Raw genomic sequence first — 16,565 nt, forward strand, 5'->3', positions numbered from 1 at the left:
GTGCTTGCCTATAGTGGACATTTGATAAATGCTGATCATCCATTATACCTGACCTTTGGATCTGCAAAAACATCACTCTCAATAGACTAGAGTAGGAGGCAGAGTAATAGATGGGGATGAACTATGGTGTCCTTAGCTTCCTGTATACCTCTTGCATGTCTGTGTTGAGGAAAAAAGAACTCTGGGTAATTAGGTCGATTCAAAATAAAAACAGCAGAATCACAGCTTGGATTTATAGGCAAATTTACTATAGTGTTCACTCAACATTCCACAGTTGCAGAAGGGGCATTTACAGAACAACTAACAGCAGGCAGTGCTACAGGAAAGACAAAGGTCGCTCCACATAGGGTGTGTAACTGCAGGAAGGCATGGAGCCTCCCTAGGGTGCAAATGAGGAAGAACAAGCCAATCCTCATTTCTCTTCTCTCTTAAAGAGGAGGAGGGAAAGTAGGAAATAGAGATGCTCTAGATTAGCTAGGACTTAGTATCTCTCCAGGAAAGGATATAATAATGGTTATAATTGGTCAAAAGGTCTTTAATTGGATACTTTAATGATTATTGGCTGCAATTTTCCTTCCTCCATGAAAAAACAGTGCTCATCCCAATTAATATATTCACTGAAATGAATTAACTTAATGCATTTACATTTTGGGATTTATAATGATTAAAAAAAACCCCAACCCTAACCCCATGTTTAATTCTACTTGGCACATGTATCATTTGCTGTAAAAAGGTACACTGCTTTTTAATAAGTAAATTTAAAAAGCACAGCACCCCGGCCATTTTTATTTAGGCAGCAGGAAGAGTCATATTCTCTATTATTCTCTAATGCTAAAGGCATGCATAATTTCTATGGGAGGCTTTCACAGACAGAAAAGGGGACGCTTGCATTACAAATGGACTCAGAGAATGGTACAAAAGAACTTTTTCTCTCTGAAGGGGTTTTCTGATGCAGGCACTGGTATAATAAGGGGGTCTTCTCGGATGTGGGCGTCACAGTACGCCAGGAGGTCTGCTGCAGCCTTGGAGACCTGCATGGAAAACAAGATGAAAAATATTTGTTAGAACTAGTTCACTCTGATGAGAAGTGAAATGAGCAGAACCAGGAGATCATTGTACATAGCGGCAACAAGATTATACGAAGTTCAATTCTGATGGACGTGGCTTTCCTCCACAATGAGATGATTCAGACCAGTTCCAATGATCTTGGGATGGAGAGAATCATCTATACCCAGAGAGAGGACTGTGGGAACTGAGGGTGGATCACAATATATAGTATTTTCACTCTTTTTGTTGTTGTTCATTGCATTTTGTTTTCTTTCTCATTTTTTCCTTTTTGATCTGATTTTTTTTTGTGCAGTACAGTAATTGTATAAATATGTATGCATATAGATTTAACATATTTTAACATGTTTAACATATTTTGGATTACTTGCCATCTAGGAGAGGCATGGGGATAAGGGGGAAATTTGGAACACAAGATTTTGCAAGGGTCAATGTTGAAAAATTATTCATGCATGTGTTTTGGAAATAAGAAGCTTAAAAAAATCTAATGATAATTTACATTTCTATAGTGATTTTATAGCTGTAAAATGTTTCTCTCACACACAGCCCTGTGAGGTAAGCACTGAAACTGTTTGGGTACTCATCTAGGCAAGGTAATAAGCTTTGCTAAGTTAATGATTCTTAACTGTAATTTTCTGTGTTAAGTGTTGCATATACAAATAAAGGCAAAAAGAAAGCCAGTTTTACCCTTCAGGAGCTTAAATTCTAATGGGAATCTACTCAGTTTGTCCAGGTTTCACAGACATATAGCAGCACCATGCCAGAAAATTGAACTGCTTCTATTTGCATTGTCTTAGGGAGATTCTGAAATCACTTGGCAAGCTTAGGTACTTGACACTGAGGTTCTCTCTCTCTCTCTCTCTCTCTCTCTCTCTCTCTCTCTCTCTCTCTCTTTCTCTCTCTCTCTCTTTTAAATAAAGCTTTTTATTTTCAAAACATGCATAGTTTTCAGCATTTATCCTTGCAAAACCTTGGTTCCAAATTTTTCCTCTCTTCTTCCCTTCACCTCCTCTCCCAAAGAGCAAATAATCCAATATACGTTAAACATGTGCAATTCTTCTATACATTTTCCACAATTATCTTGCTGCACAAGAAAAATATGATCAAAAGGGGGAAATGTTAAAGAAAACAAATTCAAACAAAAAACAATACAAAAATGAAAATACTATGTTGTGATTCACAATCAGTTTCCACATCTCTCTCTCTGGTGCAGATGCTCTTTCCATCACAAGACCGTTGGAATTGGCCTGAATCACTGTTAAAAAGAGCCACATTGGGATCCTCTCTTGAGCTGAACTGCTAAGCATCCAAACTCTCCTGCAGAGAGTGCAACTCTGATGAACAAGTTACATTATTTGAGTGCAAATATATATTTGGCTAAAAGACTATTTTATGGAGAGCTTACACAAGGCAAGCATTCACATGGAGGTCAGAAGAAGTGATACAAAGACACTCTTAAAGTATCTCTGAAGAACTCTGTTAATTGATTGTGAGACATGGAAGACATTGGTACAAGACTGCCTAGCATGGTGCACCCCCATCAAAGAAGATGCTGTGCTCTATAAGCAAAGCAGAATTGTAACAGCTCAAAAGAAACGGGAGATGTGCAAATTTAGAGAATCTTCCCCAATTTTTCAAATGGGCTATTTGTGTCTGACATGGGGTAGAGCTTTCTGAGCTCATATTGTTCTGATCAACCACAGTCAGACACAATACTTTGACCCCGACATTGTGATGTCATTTTGTTCCTCTTCCAGGACAATTGACAATGACTACTATTCTATTGGGACTCTCTTATGGGAATAATCTATGGTATATTCTAATGGGAAAAGACAACATACAAAAGGGAGAGGAGAATGAAGTGACCAGTGTAGTTATATGGTATTGAAGTCAGAAACAGTGTAAGAAGAAACTAGCCATTTGGAAGGAGGTCAAGTGACAAGTAGGTATTTATATATGATAAATAAGAAAGCTAAATTTCAGGGATGCCTGCAATTGGAGAATGACTGAACAAATTGTGATATATGATTGCGATGGGATACTACTGTGCTATAAGAAATGATGAGCTCAGTGATCTATGAAAAAGACAGATAGATTTACATGAAAGGATGAAGGAATGCAGAACCAAGAGAAGGTTGTAAACAGTAACTGATATTTTTTAAAAGAATAACTTTGAGCACAAAAAGTTATCAAACTGTGCATACCCTTTGACCCAGCAATGTTTTTACTGGGCTTATATCCCAAAGAGATCTTAAAGAAGGGAAAGGGACCTGTATGTGCAAGAATGTTTGTGGCAGCCCTTTTTGTAGTGGCCAGAAAGTGGAAAATGAATGGATGCCCATCAGTTGGAGAATGGCTGAATAAATTGTGGTATATGAATGTTATAGAATATTATTGTATTGTTTATCTCATCAGCCACTTTGGATTCCATGTCTTATTCTGTGCAGGCTATATACCCAACCATTACCTCTCTCTTCAAAGACATGCTTGCATCATCCACTGCTCTTAGATCTCTTTATGTTACCGTCATAGCCCCAACTCCCCAGGAAAATTGGGTTTGAGAATTTAAAATGATCCAGCAATACCAAACCCCTTTTGCATGCACCCTTGTCTCCTTTCCTGCATAACATTAGTCGTGGAAATCTCATGCAAGACTTCGCCCCTGTCTTTTACATATTCCCTTAACAAATATTTGTAAATATGTCCAATAAGGAATCAAGTTAACCTGTTTGCTGGTTTTTGTCAAACTATATAAAAAGCACTATATCCTTTTGTTCATCACCATGCACTTTGGATGTAAATCCCGTGGGGCAGTTTACTTTAATAAATTCTCCAATTAAAATTAATATTTCTCAACTTGTCTCTATATATCTTGGCACAACATTTTCCTGGGTATCTCACAGGAATCTCAAACTTAAAATGATTAGCACAAAACTTTATTTTTCTCCTGAAATCTTTTTCTCTTCCTAGTTTCCCTCCATCTGCCAATTGTACCACCATCCTTCCAATCAAGTTTACCATCTCACTCATCCTTGATCATTCTAAAGGAAATGATTATGATTATGATTATTAGTAAAAAAATGGTTAAAAATTACATTGTAAAAGCCATGATCAAATACCAAACATTACTGGTTCTGCTTCCATATTTTTTTTTAGTATTAGTGTAATCTTCTAATTCATCTCTCTATCCTAGTCTACCTACTCTTTAAATCATCTTCTGTACAGTTGCCAAGGTACTATTTCTTTTTTTTTTTAATTAACACTTTTTATTTACAAAACATATGCATGGGTAATTTTTCAACACTGACTCTTGTAAAACTTTCTGTCCCAAATTTTCCCCTCCTTCTCCCTACCCTCCTCTCTTGATGGCAAGTAGTCCAATACATGTTAAATATATTAAAATATATGTTAAATCCAATATATGTTTACATATTTATATAGTTATCTTGATGCACAAGAAAAATCGGATCAAGAAGGAAAAAACTGAGAAAGCAAACAAAGTGCAAGCAAACAACAACAAAAAGAATGAAAAGGCTATGTTGTGATCCAAGGTACTATTTCTAAAGCATAGAATTGAATATGTCTTTTCCTTACTTAAGAAGCTTTAAGATAAACTCCTCTACTTTGAATATAAAGTCCTTCACAATCTGATGGTGACCTCTCTTTTATATCTCTCTTTTCCTTTATTCTATGATAGAGTCAAACAAACATTACTTTCTATTTTCTGACTTTTGGCCTTTGGGCTGAGCAGGCATAGAATGTTTATGGCAGCCCTTTTTTTATAGTGGTCAGAAAGTGAAAATTGAGTGGATGCCCCTCAGTTGGAGAATGGCTGAATAAATTGTGGTATATGAATGTTATGGAATATTATTATTCTGTAAGAAATGACCACCAGGATGGTTTCAGAGAGGCCTGGAGAGACTTACATGAACTGATGCTAAGCAGGATGAATACAGAGAGGCCTGAAGAGACTTACATGAACTTATGGTGAGTGAAATGAGCAGAACCAAGAGAACATTGTACACAGCAATAACAAGATTATGTGATGATCAACTGTGATAGACTTGGCTCTTTTCAACAATGAGATGATTCAGGCTAATTCAATAGATTTGTGATAGAGCCATCCGCATTCAGAAAAAAGATTATGGGAACTGAATATGGATCACAACACAGTATTTTCATAAACATTTTTGCACATGTTTTCCCTTTTTTATGATCTCTTTGGAATAAAGATCAGTAGGGATACAGCTGGATCAAAGGGTATGCACAATTTGATAACTTTTTGACCATAGCTTCAAATTGCTCTCCAGAATGGTTGGATCAGTTCACAATTCCACCAACAGTGTATTAATATCCCAGTTTTCCCACATCCCCTCCAACATTTATCATTATCTTTTCCTGTCATCTTAACCTATCTTCAAGATGTATAGTGGTACTCAGAGTTGTCTTAATTTGCATTTCCCTAATAAACAGTGATTTACAGCATTTTTAAATATGATTAGAAACAACCTTAATTTCTTCATCTGAAAATTGATCAGATACTTTTACCACTTATCAACTGGATAATGGCTTGCATTTTTATAAATTTGAGTCAATTCTCTCTATATTTTAGAAATGAGGCCTTTATCAGAGTCCTTGGATATAAAATTTCTCTCCCTTCCCCATCCCCTCCCCCCCCCCCCGCCAATTTTCTGCTTCCCTTCTAATCTTGGCTGCATTGATTTTGTTTCTACAAAAATCTTTTAAGTTAACGTAATCAAAATTATCTTTTTTGTATTTTATAAATGTTTGCTAGTTCTTCTTTGGCCATAAATTCCTTTCTTCTCCGAGATCTAACTGATAGACTATCCATGTTCTCCTAATTTGCGGATAGTAATACCCTTTATGTCTAAATCATGAACTCATTTCAACCTTGAAGGATTACTTTTTAGGCATGGCTTGATTTGACTTCTGAGGCCCCTTCTGACCCTAAGATTCTGTGCCCCTGATCTGGATTCCAGCTTTAGTATTCTCTGCATGTACATATGCATGTATGTGTATGTATACATATGTATTTAACTATTCACATATACAAAGAAGTAGCTAGTAGTCTAATGGACAGAATGTGGGTCCACTCAGAAATACCTAAGTTCACATATAAATGCAGATATGTACTATGTAACCCTAAGCAACTTAGGTAAGTAACCCTAACAGTCTCCCTCAGTTTTCTACCTGAAAAAGAGGGATAACAATAACTATCTCACAGGGTGTTAGATCAAAAAATCTAACATAGTAAAATGCTTTGCAAACCTCAAAACCCTTACAAATGTTAGCTATCGTTGTTATGTATTTAAGTTAGAAGTAGTACTGTTTTATATTCAGCAAGTCAAAGGCAGCTAGAGACTTTTTTGTTTGTTTCTTTGTTTTTCCAAATGTATCAACAGATACCTAGCACCTAGTGAAAATACCAATCATGAATATTGGAAAAAAGGATTTGTCCTGAGTTTGGAAGAGTTACTTTAGTGTATATGTTGGGGGAGACGAGGTTTTTCTCATAAACCAGTCATTCTAGGGGCATAGGGTGGCCAAACTGGCTTCCCCAGTTTATTGTTGGTGCCATAAAATCCACTCTGAATACCAACATACCTAGGAAATTTATCTTTACCAATAGAATGTTTAAAAAAAATACCACAAGCTGAAATCACCAAGTCCTAATGCGAAAGGGTCCCTATGTTCCTTTCTAAAGAAAGAAAGAACTTACCAGGGGACTTGCCTTATATCAATTGAAGATTATGAAAGCTTACAAAAGAGAAGGACTAATAACTAGGTAACAGAGACTAGTGTTCCATGCTGTAAATTTCCCCTCCACCTCTCTCACTCTTTCTGGCATGCCTCAATTGTACAGCACAATAGAATTCCCACTGAAAGTCTATGCCATTCCCTTCCCCTTCCCCAGGAACAGCCAGGTAGCAGGAGGTTAGGCCATGGGCCAACAATCACTAAGACATAGGAGGAGGAGATCAACTTCATTTCACTTGCTGTCTGTGAAATGAAACGTGTTTGGCAAATGAATGGCTTGAACATTAACCCATCCTGCCAATTAGATTGTTCTGCCTGTAAGTGCTTATTAGAGGCTTACAGGCAGAGATAAGTATATAGCAGTCAAATGAAATCTTTTTAGTATATTTTTGTGTCCAAATCTTCAAATTGATACAAATGCCACAAAGAAAGAATATCTGCTTATTTTCTAAAGGTTCCTAGGATATCCCATTTTTAATTTGTTCATCTTCCAAAATTTATAGTAATTCTATTTCTGATTTTTATTCCAGGACAAAATCCTCTTCATGATTAAATTCATGCAAGTAATTGTGGAAAAGATGTATTCCAGAGTTCCCTCTGTAAGTGTTTTAATTAGAACCATAGATTTAAAGATATAAACAGGTATTTTTCAAAGGAGGCAATACAGGCTATCAACAATCATTTGAAAAATGCTCTAAATTACTAACAGAGGAAAGCAAATTAAATCAGTTTTAAGATATTATCTCATACTCATCAGACTGCCAAAGATGACAGAAGAGGAAAATGACAGATGTTAGAAGAGCTGGGGGGAGGAAAGGTACACTAATGCATTGTTGGTGTAACTATAAATTGATCCAGGTATTCCAGAAAACAGTTTGTAGCTATGCCCCGGAATTTATTAAACTCTGTCTGTGCTTTGATCCAGTTATACTACTATGAAACATACCTCAAGGAGATCAAAGAAAGAAGGAAAGGACTTATATATGTATAAATATTATTTGTGGCAGGTTTTTTATTTTTCAAAAATTGGAAACTAAGGTATCCTATTGGGGAGTGACTAAACAAATTATGGCATATGAATGTAATAGAATATTATTGTGCCGTAAGTGGTTAGTTTCAGAGAAAATTGGGAAAACCTCTGGGAAGTGATGCAGAGCAAGGAGAATAATCCTTCCAATTGCATTATAGGAAAAAAAAACACTCTGAAAAGCTTTAGAATTCTAATCAATGCAATGATAAAACATGATTTCAAAAGTAGAGGAAACATACCATCCAATCTCTGCTGTAAAGAAGGATTTGAAATGCAGAGAAAGAGATGTGCATTTTCAGTTATGGCCAAGGTGGGGATTTTTTTTTTGGCTGAATTATGCACCTTTATGATGTGAGTTTTCTTTTTCCAAAAAGCTTCTGATAATTTTAAAATTAGAAAGGGGCTAGTATAAATAACCATCTTATTTTACAGAAAGAGAAATTGAGCCACAGAGTGATTAATCAATTTATCCATGATAAAGTCACACAGTTAGTTTGAGGAAAAGCTAGCACTAGAAACCATATGTCTTGATTCCTCATTCAGTATTCTTTCTATGACAGCATGCAGGGAAACAGGTCACTAGTCACATCTTCATCAAAACAATTATTAAGTCACGTGGACCTACCCTAAGCTTTGTCTTTAGGACTTGAACTTGGCCAGGTGAATATGTCAGCTACAGAGTCTCTAGGTCACATTCCTCGCCACTGCATTTTTACCCATGCCTGGTGTAGAAGTGAATTTCCCTTAAAATCAAAAGGGCATGGGGATTGGGGGGACAAGAGTAGTGTTGATGAAGTCATCACAGATCCCTTGAGAGGGAGCCTTGGGGACTAATGAAGCTGGAGAATGGGACCCACCCCTCTTTCTAATATCCCTGTTTCTGCCATTTTTATTTGCAAACACACCAGTTTACATTATAGTGTTATCCTTAATTCTTTATCTATTTATATTTCTACATTATCCAAGTGTTCATTACCCTTTGCCTGTAATATTGAATAGCTACCTAATTGAATTTCCTTCCTCATATTTCTCCCCACTCCAAGCTATTGTCTATACATTTTTTCCACTACAGTGGACATTGCATATGAGAACTCAGACAACATGGTAAGCTAAATAGGACACTGGAATTGGAGCCAGAAAGAGCTGGGTTCAAATACCTCCTATGTGATTCTGGCCAAATCATTCATCTTCTTTGGACTTGTTTCCTAAATTCTTTCAGCTGTATTTCTCATCCTAGGAAATATATTACAGAATAAAATCTTTCCCCCATCTCCCCTTGTAATCTACAGAGAGGTAGGATGCCATAGATACCTCTGTTCTACAGCACTACAGGCATCCTGGGATCTAGAGCTGGAAGGAACATTACAGGCTGGTTTTTTTAATTTACTACTTCATCCTCCCCATCATTTTACAGATGACTTGTCCAAGATCCCACAGGTAATATCAAAGATGGGACAGTGCAGTAGAAAGAGGACTGATTCTAGAGAGAGAGAACTCTTTTTTATAGAGACATTTCATTATGTCACTATAAAAGTCCCTAAAAATCTTCAAGGGGCAATTTTTGCCCCTTGAAGCTATGTCCTGTGTATATTTTTTCATAGTCACTGTTTATATTCTCTCTATTCTGGTTCAGACCAATACAGATAAAAGGCAGTCTGACCTGAGCTTAGAAATTGTTTATTTTGCTGCTGTCCTGAAATTGATTACCCATCTTCCTCCTTTCATATTAACTTTTGCTCATCTGGATAATTTCTGAAGCTTCAATTCTGCATCAGCAAATACTTTTTGGATATTTCCAGCTGGATGTCCCACATGCCTCTTAAACTTAATATATGCCAAACATATACCTTTTTTTTCTAATATCGCTGTTTCTTCTGAAGGAAGCATCATATTTGTTTACAAACCATACAGGCTTGCATTACAGAGTTATTCTTAATTCTTTATATGTTTCTACTTCTCCCAAACCCATAACTCTCTGCCTTATCCAGGTACTCATCAACCTTTGACTATAATATTACATATCTATCTAATTGGATTTTCTGCCTCAGATTTCTTCTTATTCCAATCTATTGTCTATACATTCTCTCCATTCCAATTTATCACCTATACAGTGGTCAAAATTATTTTCCTTATTCAGGTCTGACCAAGTCACTTTTCTTCTCAATAAACTCCAGTCATTCCCTATGACCTCTAGGATTAAATATAAACCTCTCTGGTTGGAATTTAATTCTAGACTTAGATATTATTCTCTTTTTTGCAATCTACAATCTAGCCAAACTATGCTTCTTATTGTTCCTGCTCTTCCCCATGCCATGGAGATAATGTGCTTCATGCCATAACTGTGCTTCATCCTCACCTGCCTCTTAGAATCCTTAGTCCTCTTCATGGCTAAGGTCAATTGTTTCTTTCACTGTGAAGCTTTTCCTTACCATCTCTCCCAGCCTAAACTCTTATGTATCTATATTTTGTTTTGTTTTGCTTTGCTTTTTTGGTGAGGCAATTGAGGTTAAGTGACTTGCCCAAGGTTACACAGCTAGTAGTAAAGTGTTAAATGTCTGAGACCGGGTTTAAATTCCTGATTCCAGGGAAGGTTCTCTATCCACTAGCTTATGTATCTGTGAAAGATCCCTGATATAATACAAATTTCTTGAGGGGGAAAAAATCCCAACTTTTTCATTATTGTCTTTGTACTTAATGACTTGCATGTAGTAGATACCTAATGGAAACTATAAATTGATGATAGATGGATCCAGGTCTCACCTTAATTTATACCTGATTTCAAATATAAATACATCACTACTATGACCTATCACAATACTTTACTCTTCTTTTCTTGGACTACAAAAATATTCCAATGTATATTCAACCTGAGTTGGATCCTGCATCACTTTCTAGTATATGATTTATTTTCTGACTTCATATTCCAGTATAAGGAAGGCAGTCAACTAGTATTTATAAAGAGGCCGCTATGTGCCAGGAACTCTACTGCACTATTTCATTATGTCATTCTATAAAGGCCCCATAAAATCTGTAGCGAACCTTGCCTCTTGAAGCTATGTCCTGTGTATATTTTTGAAGTAAAGCAGCTCAAAAGAAAGGCATAAAATTAGAGACACCTTCACTCCAAAGATTTACTATTTGTGCCTGCTCAGTGGTATAGCCTTCTGAGCTTGTAGCAGTCTAATTAATCACAAACACATTGTACCTTGATCCCAACATAGTGATGTCACTTAGGTCTTTGATTACAAAGGACAACAACCATATGATAAATTGGGGAGAGTAAAAGGGAAGGAATTAAGATTGAGGAAAACGGGGAAATGTTTCTAGCAGATGGTGGGGGGAAGCTAGTGAAAATGTTAGGATTCAGAATTTGGGAAATGGAGTGTTGTACATGAGGAGTACTTAAGAGACCAGTATCACTAGATTGCCAAATACATGGAGAGCTACAAGGTGTAAGGGGACAAGAAAGGGGGAGGGAGAAGGGGCAGGATATGAAGGGCTTTAAAAACCAAACAGGATTTTTATATTTGATCCTGAAATTCATAGGGAGCCACTGGAATTTATTGAAAAATGGAGTAAGGGGAAAATAATCAGTTTTTTTAAAAATCAAGTATTAATATTTATCATCACAAGTAAGCCATTAATATATTTTTCAGCCTTGACTCTAAATGGGATGAATCTAAGAACTTTTCTATCACCTTCTAAAAGGTGATAGATTTGTGTCCCAGACACAGTGTCATAGATTTGTATTTTTCTTTTTTCTTTTTTTCCTGAGGCTGGGGTTAAGTGACTTGCCCAGGGTCACACAGCTAGGAAGTGTTAAGTGTCTGAGATCAGATTTGAATTCAGGTCCTCCTGAATTCAAGGTTGGTGCTCTATCCACTGTGCCACCTAGCTGCCCCTAGATTTGTATTTTTCAAGAAAATAACCAACTTATTTTACTTTTAAAGATGTTAGAGCTGAAGTTCAGTTATTGAACAAATATTTATTTTGCTCTAAATGCAGAGCTCTGACATTGAATATTTAGGAAAAAACTGCCCTCGGGAGATTACAGTTTAGTAAAAGGATATGATATTGAAATATGATATTAAATAATATATAGTAAGGGACTTAGAGTCAAACTGGTATAGCAGATAAATCTTTCAGCTAGACTAGAAGATCACTTTGATTCAACAGCTTCCTCTAAGCATGTGGAACTGGAATCAGGAGATCTGAGTTCAAATCCAGTCTCAGACACTTACTAGATTGTGACCTTGGGCAAGCCACTTAACCCTGATTTTCTTCTTGCCCTAAAAAAAAGTGTGCTCTACATACTTTAAAATAATTTTTTTTGGCAAGCCAGTATTAAACTGACAAGCACACTTGTGGAATTTTTTTTTAAACTGGATCTGATTCCATCCATATTTCTATATCGACGAGGCAAGATCAGTACCTTTTTTGACAGTAGAAGGTTGTCTCAAACATTGAAATGTTGAGTGACTTCCAGGTCATCCCAGTCACTTTGTCTTATAACTGGGACTTGAAGAGAGACATTCCTGACTTAGGTTTCTGTTCCTTTTATCTTCAATGAGCTGTTGTGAAAGTTATTTCAAAGAAATAAGTGGATGGCAATGAAGCCGTGTATTAGCATGCTGGCAGCTAGAATAAACAGAAAATAGATGTAAGAGATGCAGTAGAGGTAGAATTGCCAGAACTTGGTAACTTGGTAATATGTCAAGAGAAGTGAGGGAGAAGGAAGAGTCTGAGCCAATATGAAATTTTGAACACGAATACTGGATGTCATTGGGGAAAAACAAACCAACAAAAAAAGTGGTTTTGGGGAAAGATATCAAGCTTGATTTTGGACAAATTGAGTTTGAGAGACTAGTGCCCCATCCACATGGGGATGATTTGTAGGCTGATGTGAATAGAGATGAGAATTAGTGGCAAACATATTGAACCTAACTGGTGATGGTGTGATTAGGATTGTTATTTTTCCTTTGCTTTTGAAGACCAATGACTAGGATTGGAAGCCAGGATGATGTGATGTGTCTTGGAGGGACCTTGGGCAGTTGAAGAGGGGAGTAGCTTAATTTACAGGAATTATTTAACTGCAAACTAAAACCCAACAAATTGCTGAACCTTCTTTGTGCACCTGGACAGTGGCATGTAATACACAATGGGCTAGATGATATTGCCAAGCAATAAGTGCCCAGCTTAAGACCAAATGCATGAAGCTGGTTTGGTTCCATGCAATATTAATTTTCCTAAGTACACTCAGCATTATTTTAGAATTTGTGCTATGCTGGGTGCCCCTTTAATGGCACCTCCATTTAGTACATACTGTGCAGGCTAGATTACAATAAAATGTCTGTATCAGCAAAGGAGTTCTACACCTTAATTGAAGTCCCACTTATTACAAGCAAGAGTTAATTCCTATTTATTCCAGTAAAACCAAAGACTTTTGGACAGTCTTCTGGAGCTTGTTGTAAAGCAATTTGATCTTTATAAATATAAATTAAAATAAATATATTTCAATTAACATTTAATATATAAAATTTGATTTTTATGAATATTTATAAATAATAAATATTATAATATTCACTTTTCAAGGAGGATGCTAGAATCCAGGCTTATTAAGCTTATTTCACAAGTTGATTTTACTAGCGTGGGGAATTTCTTGGTGTGGAAACTCTCTACCAGTGTGGATTAGCAACTCACCTGATCTTACAGTCTATGCAAAGTTGCCTGGGCCTGTTAAACTTTACATAAATTGACCACTGTTTCCCAGTTATTAAAAATAAAACTTGAACCCAGGTCTTTTCAGTTCTAAGAACAGTCACCTATTCACTATGACTGGCCACTTAATATTCACATATAGACATGGAAAAACCATCTAAATACACAATGAGCAACAAGGCTCAAATCTTCTTCCATGAATCCCATATATAGTAATGCTTTATATTCAGGCAGCTCTTTGCATGTACATTTTCACACATATATTATCTTGCTTTAAGCAAACAACAAGCATATGAAGAATACAAGGGCATTTTCTCTATCTTTATTTCAGAAATGAGAAAATTGAGGTCCAGAAAAAAGTATAAAAACCTGGCCCAATATTACCACAGAGAAAACTGAAATCCAGAAAAAAAATAATAAATGTCTAACCCAATATCACCAGAGAAAACTGAGACCCAGAAAGAAAATATAAATGGCTGACCCAATACTACCACAGCTGGTAAGCTGAAGAGTAGGAGACTTGGGACCAATGTTCTTTTCACTAATCTATTCTGTTGCTAGCAATCAGCTAATATTTTTATAGTGTTTCAAAGTTTGCAAAGAACTTGACATACATTATCTTATTATGCTGAAAACTAGGGTTACTATTGTCCCCATTTCACAAATGAGGAAACTGAGACCCAGAGAGATTAAGTGGCTTACCTAGGGCCATATAATGTCAATGGCAGAATCAAGTCTAGTGCATTTCCATATATTACTAACTCTCCGGAGCAATTCATCAAATTTCTCAATTTGTGGCATAAGATTTGTAAAGCTCAACTCCAGGTTGAGTTCACCAATGTTTGAAGACTTCCTTTTGGCAAATAAAACACACTGTAGATGCTTCTGAATCTCTCTGAACAAATGTGAAACATTGGATGATAATCAGCCTTCTAAAAGAGAATTCCTTATTTTGATTGGAAAATTAAGAACAACCTTCTCCTCTTCTTTTCTGTCTTAAGTCTAAAGTACAATTTACTCAAGATCTAATATTATTGATTGCATGGAGCTCCTCTACCTCCCCTTCTTGGTAGCAAACTGTCAGATTTAATAGAAAAGATCAAAAAGAATCTACAGCCCTAAAAGAATGGTGGAATTTTACCATTATATTACATGAGTAAAGGAGGTGATTAAAACAGCCCAAGTTAGCACATAATCCTGTTAGTTGCACTATAATTATAAGCTTCAATGACAGGAGAAAACGCAGCAATTACCATAGTCTCATTCCATGACAAGACAGATGACATAATTACTATTCTTGCTGTGACACCCACTCGATTTATCCTCAGCATCTAAAAGGAAGGGACCCACACCTATTTCTCAGAAAATCCGGTGCTTTGTCTAGCAACACTCTGGGAATCGTTAAAGACATTTTCTTTGGCCTTATTTTCTTTAGAAAGAATTAGGCAGCAAGAATAAAGGTCTTGAGCATGTCCATTTTGGAACCGTAAATATGGAAGAAGAAAACTGTCTTCTACAGTGATTTAAAGTGGGATTTGTTTTGATCTCTGTTCCCTCTGGAGAGAAAAGGGGATATGCTTGATTTGAAGTCAAGATTCCTAGAATGTTACAGATACATTAAGGATAGGTAGGAGTCCCATCTTGTTCCCAGATAAACCACATTTTAGAAATGGAATCCATTGAATAAGTTGTTGGTCACTAGTACCCAGTAGCCCAGAGGTAATTTTGTAGTGCAAGCTATCTAGTATGAACACAGATACCAGGAGATCTTTGCCATTGCTCCTTCTGGATTTAGGGCTGCATAGCTATTTTTTAATGATAATAGTTATTTTTCAAAATAGTTTTCAACATTCATCTTTGAAAAACCTTGTGTTCCAATTTTTTCTCCCTTCCTCTTCCCCTTGACAGCAAATAATGCAATATAGATTAAATGTGCTGCATAGTTCTTGATTCTGTGCAAACATATGTCCATTCCATAGGTTATTTCCATGGATATAGTACATCTGTATTCTTATCATATAATGGGTTCCAAGCTGCAAATAAATGAAGCTGTATTGAATTTAGACAAGGAGATGCAACTAGAGATTTCAGTGATGAGTAAAAATAATGTACCTGTAACAATGTATCTCTGGCTATATTCTAGACACCAATCTAAGTAACTTTGGATTATCTACCACTTGATATTCTTTTTTCCTCCATACTATACTAGCATGGTTTTCCAAGAGTTTACTTTTTTAAAGAAGCAATTTGGAGAAAGTCACATTTCGTCCTGTTTTTTGAACATGTGGGTGACACAAAGCTGAGAAGGAGAACTAACACATTAGATAACAAAGTCAGGATCCAAAAAGAGCTAGACAGTCATAAGGTTGATGAAAGTCAACAGGGATAAATGTAAAAATCTCATATTTGGATTAAATTAGCTTTACAAGTACAAGATGAAAGGAGGCATTGTTAAAGTAGCAAATGGCCAAAAAGTTCTGGGGGTCATTGTGGATTACAAGTCAATATAAATTCATAGAATGATGTGGTGAAGAAAAAACTAATATATATCTGGATTGAAGTAATGGAGGCATAACTTCCAGAAATCAGGAAGTCATGGGGTCTCTGTTAATAGTCAGAAAATATTTATTAAATGTTTACTATATGACAGGCACTAAGTTAAGCTTCTGTGGACCTCATTTTTCTTATTTGTAAAAGAAAGGAGTTGAGCGAGATAACCTTTTAAGGCTTCTTTCAGCCTTTAAATTTATGATCCTATCATATTATCTGGGGAGAAGAGTTTGGAACCATGATTTTATAGAAGTATCCTAGTAAATGTTTAACAATCAGTTTTCTGAGGCAAACCTTACCCTTAAATTTAATCTCTACTATTATTCTGTTGTCCATGGACATGTCCATGTCTGGACTCCAACAAAATAATCAAGCCTTGATTGATAGAATTTGCTGATTTCTGATATAAGTGATCATATCTTCA

General features: G+C 36.1%; 1 protein-coding gene across 1 annotated transcript in view; it reads right to left on the bottom strand.

Moving 5' to 3' along the window:
• Positions 1 to 226: 226 nt before the first annotated feature.
• The window catches only part of GNG4 (G protein subunit gamma 4), an 87,919-nt gene continuing 71,580 nt past the window's right edge, over positions 227 to 16,565 (bottom strand). The window contains exon 4 of the mRNA XM_074262460.1: positions 227 to 1,031. Coding sequence (XP_074118561.1) covers positions 903 to 1,031 — 129 coding nt within the window. The 3' untranslated portion in view covers positions 227 to 902. The remainder of the gene's footprint in view (positions 1,032 to 16,565) is intronic.

This window comes from Sminthopsis crassicaudata, chromosome 4 (assembly GCF_048593235.1).
Source record: "Sminthopsis crassicaudata isolate SCR6 chromosome 4, ASM4859323v1, whole genome shotgun sequence".
NCBI lineage: Eukaryota > Metazoa > Chordata > Mammalia > Dasyuromorphia > Dasyuridae > Sminthopsis > Sminthopsis crassicaudata.